This window comes from Lepus europaeus, chromosome 17, assembly GCF_033115175.1.
Source record: "Lepus europaeus isolate LE1 chromosome 17, mLepTim1.pri, whole genome shotgun sequence".
In the NCBI taxonomy this organism is placed as follows: Eukaryota; Metazoa; Chordata; class Mammalia; order Lagomorpha; family Leporidae; genus Lepus; species Lepus europaeus.
This window is the reverse complement of record NC_084843.1, coordinates 39,905,862-39,926,247: the sequence shown is the minus strand read 5'-3', so window position 1 is coordinate 39,926,247 and position 20,386 is coordinate 39,905,862. Positions and strand designations below refer to the sequence as shown.

Here is a 20,386-nt window from a genome sequence, read left to right as displayed (position 1 = left end):
TGGATAGGGAATTGAACCAGGCACTCTGAAATGGGATGCGGGGGTCCCAAGTGATGATGGAACTACTGCACCAAATGCCATGCATTTGAATTTCCTAACTGTATTTACCAGGTGGTCAGTACACAGACACTACATCGTTCTGCCCAGGAAAAAAAGTAAAGGGAATGCCCTTTTATTTCTTTGGCAGGCAGAAGATTATGAACCAAATATTTGCAATAGTGAATTGAAATCTTCATTCGGGCAGTAGATCTGTCATCTTGTCCATGGCCAGTGTTTGGTTGGACTTTTCATTGAATTTTGCTGGTAACTACTGAAAGCTAATTGCCAATATGACTGTGTGTGACTTAGAGAGTCTGAGCTCTGATTCACGAGTACCATTTTTTGAGTCCCTGGTCTGTCATTTGCTCTACCTTTCCTAGGTGTTAGTTTTCCCATCTGTAGAGTGCTTTTTGACACCAGGCATTGTGCTATAAGTGTTGCAGGGAGTGTTCAGTTTGCCTTCTCACACCCCTGGTTGTTAATTACTATTATCAATCCCTTAGCAATTTGAGAAGCTGTGAGTCTGTAGTTAGTGCTTAGTGGAGTCAGAATTTGAGCCCAGGTGTGGTGTGTCTAATCTGTAAGCTCAACTTCTGAAATCATGTGTATTAATGCATTATTTCAGCTACCTAGGAGGAAAGCTTTCTGTTAATGGTACCTATTATGATGATGATGACAGCTCTTTTGCTGTATTTTCTACATTACAGGTGACACATAATCCTGCAGTAGTACCTCACCCACCCAGAACTCAGCTGTTTCTAGAAGACAGAGGAGAAAAAAATGAATAAAAATGCTTTTTGAAGAGCAAAATTAGAAATCATGTACATATTCACTGTAATCAACATGTGGTTCACTCAGAGGTGGTCTGCTCAGCTCTGCTCCTCATCTTTACTTTGATTTTTTCAAATAAAAAGGTGATTTTATCAGTGAGTCTAAAATAGATTAAAACAGGGGGAAAGACTATGGTCAAGAAGTTTAGTAGGGGCCCGGTGCTATGGCTCACTTGGTTCATCTTCCGCCCGCGGCGCCAGCATCCCATATAGGCGCCGGGTTCTAGTCCCGGTTGCTCCTCTTCCAGTCCAGCTCTCTGCTGTGGCCCGGGAGGGCAGTGGAGGGTGGCCCAAGTGCTTTGGCCCTGCACCCGCATGGGAGACCAGGAGGAAACACCTGTCTCCTGGCTTCGGATAACACAGCGCCGGCCTTAGCAGCCATTTGTGGGGTGAACCAACGGAAGGAAGACCTTTCTCTCTGTCTCTTCTCTCTCACTGTCTGTAACTCTACCTGCTTAAAAAAATAAATAAATAAAAGTTTAGTAAAGAAGTTACTGTTTTCTGATTTTCTAAATCTAGGACATATTAAAAAGAGCAAATTAGAAATGAAAGGGAGCATTGCTGTGGACAGGTATATGGAAAAGACTGTGAATTTCCAAGAAAAAGTTAAAAGGGGCTGGAACTGTGGTATAGCGGGGTAAATCACAGCTTACAACACCGATGTCCCATGTCAAAGTGCCGGTTGGAATCCTGGCTGCACCACTTTCGATTTAGCTCCCTGCTAGTGTGCCTCAGAGGCAGTGAAAAGTGACCCAAATACTTAAGTCTGTGCCATCCATGCGACCTACTTTAAAGGAATTTAAAACATGCATCAGGAATGGTTTATTTACCAATCTTTCCTATAGCAGCAACATTCTTGCTAATGGATCTAACCTAAACTACTCTGCTTTGGTGTGTTTATTTATTTATTCTTTTAAAAGATTTATTTATTTACTTGAAAGTCAGAGTTATACAGAGAAAGAAGGAGAGGCAAAGAGAGAGAGAGAGGTCTTCCATCTGCTGGTTTACTCCCCAATTGGCCGCAACGGTCGGAGCTGTGCCAATCCAAAGCCTAGAGCCAGGAGCTTCTTCCAGGTCTCCCAAGTGGGTGCAAGGGCCCAAGGACTTGGGGCATCTTCCACTGCTTTCCTGGGCCACTAGCAGGGAGCTGGATTGGAAGTGGAGCAGCCAGGATGTGAACTGGCAACCATATGGGATGCCTGCTTAGTAGGCTTCACCTGCTAAGCCATAACACCAGCCTCTGATGTTGTGTTTTTTTTTTTCCATTGTTGTTCATTTCATTGCATTTTTTATATTTTCCTAGAGACTTCCTGTTGGATCTTTGGGTTATTTAGAAGTGTTACTGCATTTTCAGGTCTTGGAAATTTTTAAAAAATTGTATTTTTTAAACTGTGAATTGGTGAATCATTATACAATTTTCATTTTTATTTTAACAATATTTTAGTACAGATAAGTAACATCTGGACCACAGTATGTTTCTGAGTTGTAAGTATTACACATGAGTGTAAAAAACACACACACAAAGTAATCTTTGGTTTTAATGTCTGAACTTTTAACACCTTTCAAAATGGGCCTAGCAAATTTTCTCCTAAAGCAGGTACAGATCTGTAGGAGTGTGACTCAAGAGATCCTTCTTTGTGCCTCTGCATTTAAGGTGTGGGAATGACCCTTTACCTCCCTTTATCTAAACCAGTTTGGGCCACTGTAGCCCAGCCTAGGTTACAATATTTTTCTTTGTGCATCTCCAACTAAGTAAGTTGCAATGTGTTTTTCCTGGGAAAATGAACTCTAACCCAGTGGAAGAAAGAAAGGCTGCTGGTTTGGCCAATTAGAAATGAGACTCCCAGAGGTGGTGAGAGGTGTTCCTGCCTCTCTCACCTGATGGACCACAACCTGCTTATCTTGCTTGTTGCAGCACTCAGGTCAAAAGAACAGGGAAGAAATGGCACATCTGGGTGAAGGTCTCACTGGCCCTTTGCTTTATATCGAGACTAAGGAAACTCCTCATTGTCTGGTAGTCTCCATTGTGTGCTCTGGAAAATATTGCTTTATGTAAGAAAGTGGGTTTTGTACTGAGTCTAGCCACTAAAATCAACTATTAAAAAAAAAACACATGAAAGGCAATTAAGGCTGAAAAAAAAAAAACACAGAATAAGCATTGTTCTGGGTCAGATATTTTCCTTTGTTCATTCTTGCCATTATTTGCTGCTATTTTTAGAAAGATTTATTTATATATTTGAAAGGCAGAGAGAGAGAGAGAGAGAAATATCAATCTTCCACCTGCTGGTTCACTCCCCAAATGGTCACAACAGCCAGAACTGCCAGGGAGAAGCAGGAGCCAGGAACTCCACCTGGGTCTCCCACATGGGTGGCAGGGGCTCAAGTACCTGAGCCATCAGTTGCCTCCTGTGTGCCTTGGCAGGAAGCTGAAGCAGGGAGATGAAACTTTCATACACTTGGGAGCTGTGAAATGTCAGTTTGAAAAGTGTCCCCCAACCTGGCCACTCATGGGTGAGACCTCATGTTTCCTGTGTCCCCTCTGCACACATCAGCTGCTCAGTTGGAGCGACGTGTTAGTTGCACTTCTGGAATAGGGATTGGCTTCTCTGTCCTCCTTTTGAATTTACATGGTTCTGGCGTGCTAGTTCCCTATGGCCCTGTGTTTCTAGCTAAACAGGGAGCAGACAGTTTCCTGCTGCTCATTTTTAAAAAGAGAGGCTCTCCTACGCACTGGTTTACATTCCAGATACCCTCAATGGCTGGGATTGGGCTGAAGTCATAGCTGAAGCTGGCAGCTGGGCACCTGATGCAGGTCTTCTTCACACGAGGCAGGGACCCAATTACTTAAGCTGTCACCTCTCAGGTCCCAGATTAGCAGGGAGCTGGAATCAGGAACCAGAGCTGAGGATCAAACTTGGATTCTCCTATGTGAGATACAGACATCCTAACCAGTAGGCTAAACTCCTGTTCCCTCTGCTCTTATTTAAAAAGGTCAATTTAAGGAGAAAAACAGCTGCATAATTGGAGGCTTACAGTAAGGAAGAGTTAGGAATAAAAACAGGAACTCTGAAGCAAAAAAAGAGCTCCCAAGAGGGATCGTAAGGGTTAAATGCACCACAAGACTGTAGTTCAGATGTTATCAAGTCACAAGAATGTGGGCTCTGCTGGGGTGGAGGATGGGAGCAGCCAGAGATTCCATCAGGCATTCCTGAGGAGTGTTCCAATTAGTTGCAAGGTGCTCTGAGAGCCATGAAGTGGATCTGCACTAAGCCTCATCGTGGGTGAGGAAAGGGAACCTCCCAGGGGCTCAGGAGCTTTCCTGAGTAAGCAGGTGATGGAGCTGAAGATTCACACCCAGGTTTGTCTGGCTCCAAAAGCTGTGTCTGCACCTGGGCTCTGTGGCACACTGGACCTCTGCTTTGAAAATGGAAATTAAGTTTTATTCTTGCGTGACACTGAATACTTGCAATCTGCCTTTGGCATTCTCTTGGTGTCCTCCTTCAGCATGTTTCTGGTCCTCCAAATTGTGATGTGTATTTGATTCTTAAGCACTAGAAGTCAGTTTCACCCTGACTTCCCCAGTTGGTTGCTGAAGAGTGAAGAATTAGAAAAGATAGACTGCCAGCTTTGTGCCAGCTCTGTTGGGCACTTAATACCGCATGGATTACTTCCTTCTCTGAAGTACATTTGCTTATAATCATGGCACTTAAATTGTTTGCCTTTCCCCTGTTTGAAAAGGGAGACCATAATGAAAATGACTTTGTTTTCTCATCAGAGACCAAGTATTCTGTTTGCTTGATCTGTGCTGGAACAGATACGCTCATAAGTGTTCCAGGGATGGGGCCTGGGCCCAGTGGTGCTGTATCTTTTTTTTTTTTTTTTTTAAGAGGCGTTGAAAATCAAACTTTTTAATGAAATATAACATTTGAAAATATATATTTATTTTATTTACTTAGAGAGAATGAATAGCCCATTGATTCACTCCCCAAATGCCTGCAATAGTTGAAACTGGACTGTGCTGAAGGCAGGAGCCAAGAACTCAGTCAGGTCTTCCATGTGGATGGCAGGGACCTAAGTACTTGAACCTTCACCTGCTGTCTTCCAGGGTGCATATTAACAAGAAACTGGAATTGGGAGCAGAGCCTGGACTCGAACCCAGGCACGTTGGTGTAGGATATGAGCATCCCAAGCAGCATTTAACTAGTGCTCCAAATGCCTACCCCTGAAATACCTCAATTTTTAAATGATACTTAATTCAAATATCAACATCTGGCCCAACCAGATGTTGCCTTTGGAACAATCACATCTGCTAGTCTGAGAGATGCTGTAGTACTGTGAAGAAGTCTGATATGCCTGGATGTTAGGTTGGACAGGATTTAGGTGAGCTGGGGGCAGGAAAGGAGGAAGATGTGCACTCATATTTCTGCTACTTCTTGTACCTGTGACCAAAGTATAGAGGCAGGGCAAACACGGTGCTGAGGCCGGGAAAAGGGAACGGGATAGTGTTGGCCGAAGTTGTCTGTCGGAAGTGGTGAGTCATCTTTTCTGATGAGACTTGCTGTCTGTGTCAGGATACTGGGCCAGCTGCCCAAAAAAGACACAGTAGTCATCAAGACAGAAAGTCCTCATGGTCTGAGTGCAAGCAAACCGGGGTGTTCCTATTTCTTCTTGCTTTGCCATGGCACATCGTCATGACTCAAGAAAAGTCTCCTGGCAGAAGGAGAAAGGGTGGGTGGAGAAGGCCATGGCCCTTCCTCTGGAGGTGGGATCCAGACCTTGTTTCCATCACTTTTGCTCATCCCCGTTGGCAGAACTGGGTGCTGCAGTCTCACTCCAAGAAAGTCTGGAAAATGTAGGTTTTTACAGCGGTGACTGTGTATCAACTAAAAATCATATACAGAAAGAATGGGGATTGTATGATTACATATTATTTAGCAGTGTGCTAATTTTGTATTTGTGAGTCTCAGATTCTATGAGGTAAAGTACCCACTTATTGTGGGTACAGTTTAAATTTTCTGATTATTTTAGCAAGACCCTAGTAGCACGAATGGAAGGGGATACTTACTATTATTTTGTTCCTCTTTATTTACTGTTATTTTGTTACCTTCTTTATTCCTGGTTAGATTAACATAGCATGGTGAGTGTCTGTTTCATTTGTTTACATGGTTGATCTAGAGTAGCAGCTTTCAAACTTTTTGGCCTGAGGACCCCTTTGCGCTCTGTAAAATTACTAAAGACACTAAAGACTTTGCTTCTGTGAGTTATATCTATTGCATTAAAATTAAAATGCACATTTAGAGTATTTAAGTATTCCAAGTTAAATACTATTCAGTTATAAAGATTGATGCTAAGAAAACATAATGTTTTAAACCATATTATAAAATCCTGTTGGCCTCCCAGATCCCCTGACAGGCTCTTCATGGCTCTGGAACACACGTGAGAGCCACTGATCCAGAGAGCATATTTGTCCGTGTTGACTTTGTTAATTGTTTCCCTGCAGCTCTAAGTACTAGGGCTTATAACAGAGAGGATCATGGCCATCCAGTAATTACTGGCACAAAAAACAAATTGAGTGGCCAACACGTGAGCTTCTTTCATCTTAGGTTTCAGAGGGGTTGGATTCTAATACTGAATCATAAATAAACGTAAATGTGGGAGGTAGAAGTGATCATTTTCATCTATAGTAATTTAATAAGTTATGATGTTGATGGTGTATTGAATTAAATAAACATCAGATATAAAAGCTCATTATATATAATGTATATGATACATATTTAATATATAAAAGCTCATTATAATTTGCTAATTTGCTTTTGTGCACAGTTACCATTGATTTTTGGCCACCCAGCTGGGAATCTACCTTTATTCACTTGGCACATGCCTTTGCTCCTCATAGAAGCGCGAGGTGCTAGACGTGGTGTTTGCGTTTTCAGACACCTTTGCTGCCAGGCCCAGGCTGCAGCATGTGACTTGGGCTCTACCACATAGATACGTCTGTCTCATACTGTGAAATAGAAAGCAAGGACAGGCAGAAATATTGGCTGCTGCACACAGTCATGGGGCAGCAACTGCAGAGTTGGTAAGCATTGCTGGAGTTGGTGGTGGAAGCTGCATTCTCCCCTTTTATCAGTGACATAAACAGCTGTGGCATTTTCTCCAGACCAATGCTACTGTGCGGCAATATTCATGCATTTGCAGCCTCCAAGCCTAATTTTTCTAGCCCTTGAAATGTGTGATCTTTCCTTTATCTTTCTATGAAATCAAGGCTCGGTGCTGTTGCCTGCAACTAAGAGTTCTGCGTGGTACATTCTCAAATGTGTTTTTTCTCAAAGTTTTGTTTGGAAACCTCATGTATCAAGATCATCTGGGGGGCCAGGGCTGTGGCGTAGTTGGTAAAGCCGCCGCCTGCAGTGCCAGCATCCCATATGGGCTCCAGTTCAAGTCCTGGTCACTCCACTTCTGATCCAGCTCTCTGCTATGGCCTGGGAAAGCAGTGGAAGATGGCCCAAGTCCTTGGGCCCCTGCACCCATGTGGGAGACCCAGAGGAAGCTCCTGGCTCCTGGCTTTGGATCTGTGCAGCTCCGGCCATTGCAGCCAATTGGGGAGTGAATCGGCCTCTCCTCTCTGCCTCTTCTCTCTCTATGTAACTCTGACTTTAAAATAAATAAATAAATAAATCTTTAAAAAAAAAAAAAAAGATCATCTGGGTCATATTCTAACAGAGCCTGTAAGTGGTCTTAAAACAGATGGACTAGAGAATGTGGGTGTTTGGTGCAGCTGTCAGGTTGCCACTAAGGACACCTACATCCCATATCAGGGTGCCTGCTTCAAGTCTCCACTCTGCTTATGATCTTGCTTCCTGCTAATATGCACCTTGGGAAGGAGAAGATGATGGCTCAGATTCTTGGGTTCCTGCAACCTACTTGGGAGACCCAGATTGAGTTCTGGTCTTCTGGCTTTGGCCTGGCCCAACCTAAGGTGTTGGAGGCATTTGGAAAATGGACCAGAGCTGGAAGATCTCTCTCTGACTCTACCTTTCAAATAAAATGAAAATAAATAAATAACAATTGAAAACAAAACCATATGGACTGAGATCCTTGTGGTGAGTCTTAGGAATCTGTGTTGTAAACAGATCTCAGACTTAAGTGTTTTTAGGTACAGTACAATTTAAGAACAATTGCCCTCATGTTTTCAAATTGTTAAATTATTTGCTTTCTGTTTAGGCATCTGAGTAACCCTTACAAGAAATAATTCCACTTTTTTACAAAGCCTTAGTCAAATATGTCCTTATCTCCTTAACCTACATTCTGCATATGCTTTTATTCTGTCTCTAACTCCTTAAAAGTCTTTTTTCCCCTGATTTATTTATTCTCACTCAGCAGTCGTAATTCCTTGGTTGGGATTGCTTCCATTCAGTGGTACTTGAGTTTGTCACCCAGGTTCTAAGCTGCACTGTCACTGTGACTCTCTCCAGGTTGCTTCTTGGGCAGTTTTGTAACCTGCAGACTTAGAGTTCACTGTTCACCCCAGAGATCACTGGTGATAATGAAGGGAAAGACTGGGTCATGCAGGGTGATTCTCCTTGGTGGGCTTCTTATCCATGGATCCAGGCTAGAAAATTGTGGGGGAGGCTGAGTGGTGGACTTCTGAAATGTATAGAATCACAAATGCTAAATTTAAGAGAACATAGTTTTACCCCCATGTTTCCTAAATGAGGAGCTGAGGAGAAGATACAAGTCCAGGGTGAAATAAATTTAGAAGAAATGTTGATGCAGAAATTGACCTAAACAACTTAAAAAGGAAGGAAGTTTAACATTTATTGTTAATATTTTACCTTGAGTATGTTCATTTAACATATTTGTGCATCAGTATCCTCAACTACAAAATGAAGATTTTAGTGATAGCTAATGTGTAGTGACTATTTTCTAGGAACTGTTCTAAGAACCTTATATGCTAAATCATTTAATCCTTAGCGTGGCCATATGACATACCACTCCCACTTTTCAGATACATAGAATCTAACCTGCAGTCATGCTGCTGGCATTGTCCATTGCTGCTTTACAAACGTGCATGAACTCAATAGCATGACAATTATATATCTGTTACTTGTCATTCTGCGGTTCAGGGGTGTGGGCAGATTTCAATGAACTCCTCACAGTTTCACAAGAGAACAATTGGAGTGTCGATATGGCACAGGGGCTCATCTGAGGCTCCGAGTCCTCTTTCAAACTCATATGATTATTAGAAGAGTTAATTTCCTTGAGGCTGTGGAGGAGTTGTGAAAGCTGAGTCCTCAAGGCCAAAAAGACGGTGTCCCCATCTCACTTGATTAGGCACCAGGGTAATAGCTTAACATCGACAGATTAGGGTCCTTGATATAATTTCACTATCCCTTCATCTTTGCTCTTGGATGTGACATAATCCTGGTAGTAATATCCCCATCACATTTGCCTGGTTCTATTAGTTAGAAGCCAACTGCAAGTCTCAGCTGTACTCAAGGGAAGGGGATTACACAGTTCTGTGGATACCGAGTTTGAAGCATGAATCATGGAACCATCATAGAATGCTGCCAACCACGGGTCACAGGCAGAGTTTAAACCCAGCCCTGCTCCAGGTTAAGAGTCTGTGCCCCAGTATTCACATGCTAACCACCAGGACCTTCTTTCTCCCCTTGAAGAAAGCAAATGTACTTTATGGTTTTGCACAGAGTTCTAAGTAAGATAACACTATTGGGGTGACAGTCAAATATTAATTCCTTTCACATCCACCTTTAAAGGTTAGCTTCAAAAAATCATGACCTCCTGCAGATTTGTATTTTCAGGAAGAGATTTCCAACAATTCTAAATACTTGGGTTGTGTAAGTGATTAGAGTTCATTCATGTTTGTTTCTGAGGCAAAAATAACCCTGGGACTTGGGTTTGAGACTTGGGTTCCCGGAAAGATAACCTGAGCTTTGCTTTCTGTCTTTGAAACAGATGAAGTGATTGAGAAGAAAGAGTGAACATCTTCATTTTGTAAACAGGACAACATGGACCAGCCATTTACTGTGAATTCTCTGGTAGGTTGCACCACTGATATTTTGCATTTGGTTGGAAAGCCAAGAAGGAAGAACAGAAACAGACCAACTGTGGAATGAGTCACACACATTGTAGAAGTTTAGCACTTTCTCATAGTTTTCCATCCACCCATATGGTCGTCTCCCTTGAAGATGTGACTGAGGAAGCCATCTTTGCAAACCTGAAAAATATGTTTCTCAAAAACATGTGACATTTAAAAAAAAGTGACATTTTAATTTGGCCAGATTCCAGAAGTACAGACCTTTGAAAAGGCACCTGAGGGAAGATTTAAAGTTGATTTCATAAACTTAACAGATACTTAAACATCTTTGTGCCCCAGCTTTTTTTTTTTTTTTTTTTTTTTTTTTTTTTTTTTGACAGGCAGAGTGGACAGTGAGAGAGACAGAGAGAGAGAAAGGTCTTCCTTTTTGCCATTGGTTCACCCTCCAATGGCCGCCGCAGCTGGCGTGCTGCGGCCGGCGCACCACGCTGATCTGATGGCAGGAGCCAGGTGCTTCTCCTGGTGTCCCATGGAGTGCAGGGCCCAAGCACTTGGGCCATCCTCCACTGCCTTCCCGGGCCACAGCAGAGAGCTGGCCTGGAAGAGGGGCAACCGGGATAGAATCCAGCGCCCTGACCGGGACTAGAACCAGGTGTGCCGGCGCCGCAAGGCGGAGGATTAGCCTGTTGAGCCACGGCGCCAGCCTATGCCCCAGCTTCTTTACAGATGAAAAGTGGTGGCTTACCTTGTGTGGTAATAACCGAGGAAGACATTTTGTATTTAACACCTCTATATTGCTTTGGGATCCTTATGTAAATGGTCTCATTTGTGAAACTGATTCCAGGCTGGCGCCGGGGCTCAATAGGCTAATCCCCTGCTTGTGGCGCCAGCACACTGGGTTCTAGTCCTGGTCGGGGCGCCAGATTCTGTCCTGGTTGCCCCTCTTCCAGTCCAGCTCTCTGCTGTGGCCTGGGAGTGCAGTGGAGGATGGCCCAGGTCCTTGGGTCCTGCACCCGCATGGGAGACCAGGAGAAGCACCTGGCTCCTGGCTTTGGATCAGTGTGGTGCGCCGGTCGCAGCGGCCATTGGAGAGTGAACCATTAAGACCTTTCTCTCTCTCTCTCTCTCTCTCTCTCTCTCTCTCTCTCTCTCTCTCCCCACTCTGCCTGTCAAAAAAAAAAAACCGATTCTTTTCACTTTTCACTTTTACCCTCATTGGCCAATACAATGTACACTTTCTTTAGCAAGATCTTTAAAAAAGACTTGTTGGAGAGGAAATAACAGGGGACTTCGATCACGTGGGCTTCTTCTGCATCCTATATCATTCTGTAATTGTGAATGCAGGCATAATGCTTAATCTCTAAGGCTTTAATCTTGTATTTGCCTTATGGCAGTTGAAGATAGTAATTTTCTTGCTCCCCGCCTAGTAGCGGTAGCTTGATAATGGAAGCTGTCATTCCCTTCCTGCACACGACCTGCACTAGCACACTCCCAGCAACCCTGTCAGAGCAGGCCTGAGTGGAACAGTGCACTGAACACCCTCTATGTACAAAGCCCAGCACTTGGACATAGAGAAAGAGAGGGCCTGGCTCTTGAGCTGAAATAGGTTGTGACCTAATTTCACTCAACCAAGAAATTGCTGTGTAGAAGCTCAGTTGTTTTCAGTGTATGTTTGAGAAGTAGAGATTTGGAGGAAGTTTTCCAATTCCTGACCCCGTGTTCTCATTCTGCTGTGGGGCCTTAAAGAATGTCCCATTTCCACCTCTGATGGACTCGCCCTCATGGGGTTTCTTAGGTGCTATTTCCAGAATGTTATATGAGTATAGTTAAAGTTGTATTGCATGTGTTGCTGCAGAAATGAACACCAAGGCTTTTTCATCTGAATAATTTGTACATTCATCCAAGAAATTCACATGCAAATGAAATGTAGATTGATGAAGACTTTAGGTTATTTCCTAGCTTATCTCAGTTTTCGATTTGGAAAGGACTCAGTAAAAGAAAAATCAATCTTATTTTTTCTTCGGGGAAAGATGATCATCTAGTTATAGACTTGTTGCTGTGTTCTCTCTTTCACTTCTTTTGTTTGGTGCATTTAATGACTGCTGTTGCCATCACAGGTAACATGCTACATACTGGGGAACGCAAAGGAATAGAGAAGGATTTCTTTGGAAATCTCAAGGAGTTCCTAAGAAGTTTGAGACACTTGGATTGCAATAATTAGGACCCAAGTGGACTATCCATAATAAAATATGGACAGACTACTTTTGTACTTATAGGAGACTGGAGGTACCTTAGGAAAATGTTCTGGTTTCCATGGAATTTTTTTTACCATCTTCTAGTGTGACTGAGGCAGTTGTCTGTAGTTGAGTAATAATATTTTCTTTTAGTGTTATTGGTCTACAGTGAGTGTGCTTACGGAAAATGGGATGGATTGCTGAAGTGTTTGAGATGTTTTAATTGGAAAATACTGTGAATACTCAAGCCTGGGGCTCAGAGTTCACAAGCACTGATTCTTGACTCTGACCTCGGAAATCAGAAAGTCTTTCAGGGACTTAGAAAAGCAGTGTGATGGGGTACAGATAGGGGAAAGTGTGCTTTAATCACTTAGGAAGAGCCTGAGTATTGCTGCTGTTGTCAGTCACACCTCTCTTTCAGCATTGGACCAAGTGAGGCCAGATCAAAGGTACAGGTGAGGATCAAAATCAAGTGTGCCCTTTACTCCTGGTGACTTGAACCAGGAATTTCTGTCCTCCAGAGTATATGGGAGGCTGAAAAAAGTCTTCTTATCTCTTCTGCTGTCCTCTGACCTATCTTAGCCACTAGTTTCAAAATGAACAGCAGGTGACCTTCAGGGAAAGGAAGTCCAGGCCCCAAGAGCTTCTTTAAGGAGGGGAAAAATGGGAAGGAGGACTCACCCATATGGCTTCTGGCCAGGTCAAAGGAGTTGCAGCAGGTGCAAGAGGCGTGGCCTGCCTCTGTCTTAATGGAAGCTTGACAAATGAGTTTATGGCTCTCTAGTTATATAATAACCTTTAGGAGCCAAAGTCCTTTCAGATCTCTGGGTTTCTATAGGCTGTCTATCAAAGTTGACCAGATGGCATTGGAAAAATTTCAAGTATCTAATTCCCTGCACCCTGCCCCTGAAGGTTGGTTCAGTAATTTATGGTCAAACTAAGGCCGTGTCCTCCTTGATTTCTTTTGTGGTTTTCTACAGACCTCAGTCAAATGTTCTGCCTCCATTGTAGACAGATTTGGGTCCTGTCATTATCTGCCTGCAGAGGGCTTAGCAAGCGAAGTTTGCTCTAGTCTTGGGGCATCAGAAATGGCAGTGGTCTAAAGCTTCCCAAACTGGAGCGTGCGTAAGTAGCTCAGGAACAGCAGTTAAAACATCAATTCTCAGCTCCCCTCCTGAGATTCTGAGTCTGTAGACGTGAAGCAAGGCCAGTGAGGGTTTGGAGTTTTTAAGAAACTCGCCGTTGCTGCTGATGGTCCTGGTGCAGGGACCATACTTTGAGACTTAATGACCTAAACCTAGTGTCAGTGAACCATAAACCCGTAGATAAACTCATTTGCTTGGGACACAGCGAGAAATATTTTTCCATATTTTTTATGGCTGCTTTTAACCCTGGTAGAGCTAAATTCAAGTTGTGCCACAGACCCTAAAATATTTGCTATCTGGCCCTTAATAGATAAAATTTTCTGGCTCTTCTTGTCTTTCTGAAGCACTGACTTTTAATTGAATAATTGTCCTGAATAAATATATATTCTATGCTTTTCTAAATGTGTACAGATACTTCTTTTTGTTAATAAAATTCATTTGTATTAATATCACTTCTGTTAATGATATGTCACCATTTTCTCAGTCAAGCACCAATTATAGCATAATCACTATGAAGTGCAAATATCTAAGCACTTTTTATTTAAAAATATGGGAAGATGTTTGGATGCTTGAAAGGACTTCTCCAGAGCTTATTGGTGGGTTTTGTTTTCACTCAATGGAGATGCAGTGAGGCACTGAAAAGTTCTTACTGGATATATACCGAAGCAGAGTTGAATCCTTACAGAAACATTCAATCCAAGCTAGCTCTTGGAAACCCTTCGTATTGGAATGACATGAGCTATGCCATGGCAGGAATCTATCCAGGGGCCTGCTTTACATGACCCAGCATGGAAACATCCACAGAGTCATGGAGTCAAATGTATTTTACCTAAAAGGATCGTGAACTTTCACAAAATTCTACCCCAAAATCTAAAAACAGCTGCATGAGGACGGCTTGGGAAACTTAAGTTTTCTCTGGGCTACTTCCATTCCTAGAGCTTCCAATGCTGGTGTCTTTTGGTGTGGAGACCACATATTTAAGCAAAAAGACTTTACTCCGCCTTCAACTCTTTATGGAAAGATTTCCTTAGGTATTGACACCAGACTTTTATACAGAAAAATACATCCATTATGTCAGTCATATTCTTCTTATAATCAGATATTTACATTTTGCTTTGCAGAAGAAGCTAGCTGCTATGCCTGATCACACAGATGTTTCCCTGAGCCCAGAGGAGCGAGTGCGTGCCCTAAGCAAGCTCGGTTGCAACATCACCATCAGTGAAGACATCACTCCACGCCGCTACTTCAGATCAGGAGTGGAGATGGAGAGAATGGCGTCTGTGTATTTGGAAGAAGGAAACTTGGAAAATGCCTTTGTTCTTTATAATAAATTTATAACGTATGTCTTTTTTGTTGTTTTGGAGACCTTTGAGATGAGAAAAGTTAGAAAATGTTTATTTTGCTGTGGTCATTTATTGGGAATTTTTAATGTGCAGATGAATTTTACCGTTTCCTAAACCATTAGAAGTCCAGGTTTTTAAATTACTGACTAATGTGCCCAAAGGCATCCTGAGACCATCTGTGAGGCTGACGGATGGGATGAGGTGCAGAGATGTCAGATCACTCTCCACAGGCCAGCGCAGCAACATGCATGTCTTGCTCTTCACAAGTCGAATTCTCTTTTGCATGCCCGTTGCGTAGGAGTGCAAGTTTCCTGAGAGCGGGAGCCGTATTGCAGCTCCCTTGTAGCATCTGGATAATGCTGCAATTGGATTTGGTTGTTAGAGACCAATTAGGGAACAGAGGTAATCTCTTACCCAGGTTCATACAGTACTTTTTTCAAAAGACAGTTTATTTGGCTGTGTAAGAATACTAAGTGAAAAGAGCTTTCAGAATAATGAGTGGGGCCAGCATTGTGGCACAGTGGATGAAACTGCCACCCTGTGACACTGGCATTCCATATGAGTGCCAGTGTGAGTCCTGGGTGCTCTGCTTGCCATCCAGCTCCCTGTTAACGTTCCTGGGAGTGAAACAGTGGATGGAAGATCTCTGTCTCTCTCTGTCTCTCCCTCTCTCACTCTTTCCCCCAAACTCTGTTTTTCAAATACATAAGAAAATCTTTTTTTAAAACTGTGGAATGATAGGGATTACATCATTGTAACCATGTAGAAATAACACAGTGCCCATGAGCTATGTGTTTGTAACATATCTTGGTTTAAGAGTTAACAGAAATGGAATTTGGACTTGCTGTAACAATTTGGCAAATTTCTGACTGGAAGGCTCTCCTGTTGCCAATAATTATTTAATCTAAACCAAACCTTTTATTTCCTTGATTTAAAGTCACAGGTTGATTAACTGCTAATTTAAAAATGTATTTCTTTAAAAATAAAAATTGTATGTATTTATGACATACAACACAATTTTGATATATGTATTCACTATGGAATAACGAAAGCTAATTAGCACACTCATCACTTCATGTGCTTTTCTTTTTTGTAATGAGATACTTAAGTTAATTCAGCTATTTTCAAGGGCACACTGCATTGTAACTATAATTGCAGTGTTATACACTGAATCTCCTGAACTTGGCCCTTCTGTCTGCCTGGAGTTGTGATTCTTTTGACCAACATCTCCCACTTCCAAGTCACCCTCCCAGCCTCTGGTACCCACCTTTCCACTCTGACCCTGTGAGTTCAGCTTTCTTAGATTCCACATATAAAAGAGATCATGTAGTATTTGTCTTTCTGTGCTCGGCTTATTTCATTTCTAATTTCACTAGTTTAGTTGGTTGCTTACGCTGACAACATTTGGGTTAAATCTGCATTCTATGATTCTACCAAGGACAAAATTAAAAGTGGTTTACTGAGTATACAAATTTCCAAGTTGATTAAAATGGTTAGCAACCTTTTACCTTCCTTGGAAAATTGCTTGTTTTTTTGTTTTGTTTCTAGAAAGTTAAGCAATAAATATGAAATTGGAGATTAAGTAGTACTCATTGATAGCCAAGATTTAAAAAAAAAAAAAGTTTTGTTTCTGAACTACAAGTTAGCAATTGATAATATACGCATTTCTTTTTTACCTTTTGCTCAAGCTATGCACAGATCCTCTGGAATCCCCTGTGTGATGAAGGGGTTGTCATTTCTCTTAATTACAAATTTTCAGTTAGAAGTTTTTGATGGATGGTGTTTGTGGAGTGGTGCTGCGAATTCATTCGTGGTTATTTGAGCCTTTTGCAATGGTGAGAGAGTTCACATCAGTCTTTTTCAGTTCTTTGATGAGTCGTCTCTGTTATCGTGTTATAGCAGCACATGTTAAGTAAGGTAATGGTTTTTTTCTGAGTGGGTTAAGCACATAGGGCCTGAGAAAGACCAGTGACTTGGTTTGTTTAGGAAATATCCTGACCTTAACCTTGCTAGCTTCAGTACTTAGGTTTGCAGAGCTTAACTGTGTTTTAGTGCCAAAATAATACTTCTTGTGTCAACTTTCAGTGAGAAGGCTGATAAAGATTATGTTAAATAATGCATTATTGAACATGTCTTTGTTGAAAATGATAGTCATTGTTATTTTAGAAACTATCATTGAGTGCTTGCTGTCAAATAATGCTAAAGATATGTTATGTTTTGTTTTGTTTTCTTTCTATAGCTTGTTTGTAGAAAAGCTTCCTAGCCACCGAGATTACCAGCAATGTGCAGTCCCGGAAAAGCAGGATATTATGAAGGTATTGTGGGGTTGAATTCCTGCTGTGGGATCCAATGCTTCCTAAGTACATATTATTGATTCACCCTTCTTCCCTTTTGCCCCTAGTTCTTCCTCTTGAGAGTTTGAGTACAAGAAACTCATTCCATTAGCCACAGTGTTTCAATTTCTTCTTAGATATGGAGTGATCATTACTGAGCCAGTATGGGGTGTCTAATTGATGCTGGGGGTGTGGGCGTTGGGGAAGAAAGCTGTTAGGAATGTGCTCAGCCACCTTGGTGTGCTGGGGAGTCAGTCTATGATTCCTTCCAGAGGTGAACGGAATGACTGTATGTTTCTCTGCACTTGCTGGAGGTGGACACTTTGGTTTTGATTTCTCCTTACAGCCCCTGCCGCTCTATAACTATTGAGAATCGGTGTTGATTGTTAAGGCAGCCGCAGAGTTCTAGCTATCTACTCTATCTGTTAGAGTATTGGGTTTATAGATAAGGTGTTGAGGGGGTGATCTGCCTGGAATGCTTTCCAGGAAAAAGAGCGATTGTTGTGATACATTTATTTCGTCAGCATTTGTTGGATAGTCTCCGACATCTCTAGCTGAGAATATGTCCCTTTAAACAAATGTTTTAAAATGCTTCCATTCATTTGACTTAAGTAGTTCCAGTTGATTTTGCATGAAGGAAGATGAAACAGCATCTACAAAGCAGATCAGAGCATGAGATTTTAAAGAATGTTTGAAAAGTATTTTATACTATGGTGAAATAGAAGCTCTCTTACCAGTCCTGCCAGACCCAAGGCTGCCTGAAAGTAAAACTCAAGATTTTCTCACCTTGGTTATCTACATTTTTAAAATGTCTATGTCCACTTAGTTGAAGCAGCACCCATTATTATGTCTTTGTATGGCATTTTCCCTCAATTCTCTTGTTCATTCAACTTCAGAGAGTTCTGTCCTGACTGCCAGTGAGACTCTTTTACTATAATTTAGAGCATTTCTTATTTTTAGCATAGGAGAAAAATTTTCTAAAGCATATGGCTTTCCCACGTTTATTCTTGTTGAACGAATGGATGGAATGAATAAATGAATGAATGACAGGATTAAGATGATAGAAGTTGTGGTGGAAGACACAGGCTAGAGGCAGGTTACATGGGTTCTGGTCCTCAGGTGTATGCTCAGGTGTATGCTGCTAGCAAGGCTCTCAGGCTCTGAATAGGCTTTTGTGTTCTCACCTCTGAAGAGGATGGTGGTAGTTGGACTAAAGTTTCCCGATTTTCCTGCCATTAAGAATCCCTGGGGGAGTTTTTTGAGAGCTGGGTCCCCTGACTCATTGTCTGCAGATGTGGGACTAGGTCTGAGAATCTGCACTTTTATAAGAAGGACCTTGACTGCTGTTCACAGCCTGGCGTTTTAGGAATCCTTTCCCACTGTATACCCTCTAATATTCCTTCTCACTCTAGGGCTGCATTGTTCGTGTCCCACATAGTGTGCAATTACAAACCTAACACCCAAAGGTGGGGGACCTGTCCAGACACAATGCTTAACTCATCAGTGCAGTCAACATGGGTCCTACAAAAGGGATTTTATTTTTCCTTCTCTACTGAAAAGTTGTAATTTTGAGCCCTTGAGAAGAGGGAGGTTTGCTTTCTGCCATCATCTTTGGTTACTCATGACTTGATTTCTAATATGCATACCAGCTGTTTTTCTTTCTCAGCTGATGATCTGAAAGAGTATACTGAAAATCCCACTAATCAATCTGTACATATATATTTTTAAAAGAAACTGAAGGAGATTGCATTCCCAAGGACAGATGAATTGAAAAAGGACCTTTTAAAGAAATATAATGTAGAATATCAAGAATATTTGCAAAGCAAAGTAAGTTCAATTGATATACCTATTTCATGACTGTTTTCTGTGCAAATATTTTTTGAATTTCATTTTTATGAGTTTCTCAAATGTCTATGCATTTAAATTAAAAATTAAAGATGCAGTGATATGAAACGAATAAAAAATTCATGTTGATATCCAGGTTAAGTATTTGCAACAAAGATGTGGTATTTTTATTTCCCTATAACATCCAATAAAGCAGTGTGTTAGAAAATAGACTTCCTATAGGGATTTAAATAGAACTTTTTGAACAATTCATGCTCATGTAACCTTGAGCCAGATGGTTGCTCTTTGCCAGATGAATGGAGACAGTAGGAGGTAGAGGGAACACTGAATGATTTCTGATGTAGGCTTTGAAAATGTGAATTTGCCTCTTTTTTAAAACAAAGATTTACTTTTTATGTTTTTAAAGATTTTATTTATTTATTTGAAAGTCAGAGCCACAGATGGGGAGAGGGGAGTGAATCAGTAAATAGAAGACTTCTGTCTCTGCCTCTGTGTCTCTGTAACTCTGCCTTTCAAATAATAAATAAATAAATATTTTAAAACAATTTTTAAAAAAGAATAAGATGATAATGATGTCTAAGAGACAGTAAGGCATTGAAAGAAGAAATTGATCTGTGGAATACTCAAGTCAAAATGTGAATTCTTCATTTTACATCATCACTATAAATGTTGTTTTGTGCTTATTTTCTTCATTTATTTGATTTGAAGTTTCCGTTTTCACTGACTTTTATTTATGTTCGATGTCATGAGCTCTAAAAATGGTCATAGAGCTTCTTGATTTTCTTTGGGCATAGCTGGAAGAGTGCTTTGAGTGTTGTTTTCTACTGGGTGGTAGAAGGAATATAAAAATCAAAGTTTTCTCCCAAATGTACATATTAATGGGCTGATCTGAAATGGGAGTGATAAAAATGGTCTTGGAGGCTAAGGTAAAGTTAGGGAGAAAAAAACCTACTCAGGTTTCCCTTCCACTGCTCTCTCCCCCTTCTGGATCTCTCTGGGATTACAGCCTCAGCAGCTGCCCCACGCTGTGTCTTTGCTGATCTTCGAGGTCCACAGTAGCATCCTCTGTAGAGAGCTCCGTGGCAGCCACAATGCCTGGGAGAGAGGAGCAGAGGTGCCTGAAAGCCTTGCTGCAGACAGCACCAGCGTTGTAGGAAGTTGTTGCAGGACCTGAGAGCCCACTGCAGACCTGTGAAGTCAGAATTTGCAACTGCTAACTGGACCCCGGGTGATTCCTGTGTTTGCGAAAGTGCTGCTGCAAACTGTGTCACCTACACCACCCCACCTTTCAGTAGCAATCTTTGGGGAGCTTAGGAAAACTTTGTATCCACTGTCCTCATAATACCTGGATATCCTGTTAGGACTGGGAAGCTTGGGAGTGACTAGTTAGGGGATGGCTGGTCAGGAAAGAGATGGTTGGAACACGTTTGGAGAACCATTTCTTGGTGATTTCCCCTTCTCCATCAAGTTCCAATAGTCTGAGTTCTAGAGTCAAAATACAAAAGGTTCTAGGAAAGCACTGTCCAATAGAAATTCCCATCACGATAGAATGTTCCACG

The 20,386-nt window shown here is 41.7% G+C and overlaps 1 protein-coding gene across 4 annotated transcripts in view; it reads left to right on the top strand.

Annotated features, from left to right (window-relative positions):
* Positions 1 to 20,386, top strand: part of STAMBPL1 (STAM binding protein like 1) — a 53,198-nt gene that overhangs the window by 18,148 nt on the left and 14,664 nt on the right. For 3 of the 4 annotated variants that reach the window (XR_009868337.1, XM_062214785.1, XM_062214783.1), the window contains exons 2-5: positions 9,846 to 9,928; positions 14,428 to 14,645; positions 16,889 to 16,964; positions 18,714 to 18,809. Coding sequence is in view for 3 of the 4 variants with exons in the window: in XM_062214785.1 (XP_062070769.1) it covers positions 9,899 to 9,928; positions 14,428 to 14,645; positions 16,889 to 16,964; positions 18,714 to 18,809 (420 nt within the window). In the remaining variant the exon portion in view is untranslated. Of the gene's footprint in view, positions 1 to 936; positions 954 to 9,845; positions 9,929 to 14,427; positions 14,646 to 16,888; positions 16,965 to 18,713; positions 18,810 to 20,386 lie in introns of those variants that run through there. The other variant, XM_062214784.1, reaches the window with a different exon arrangement.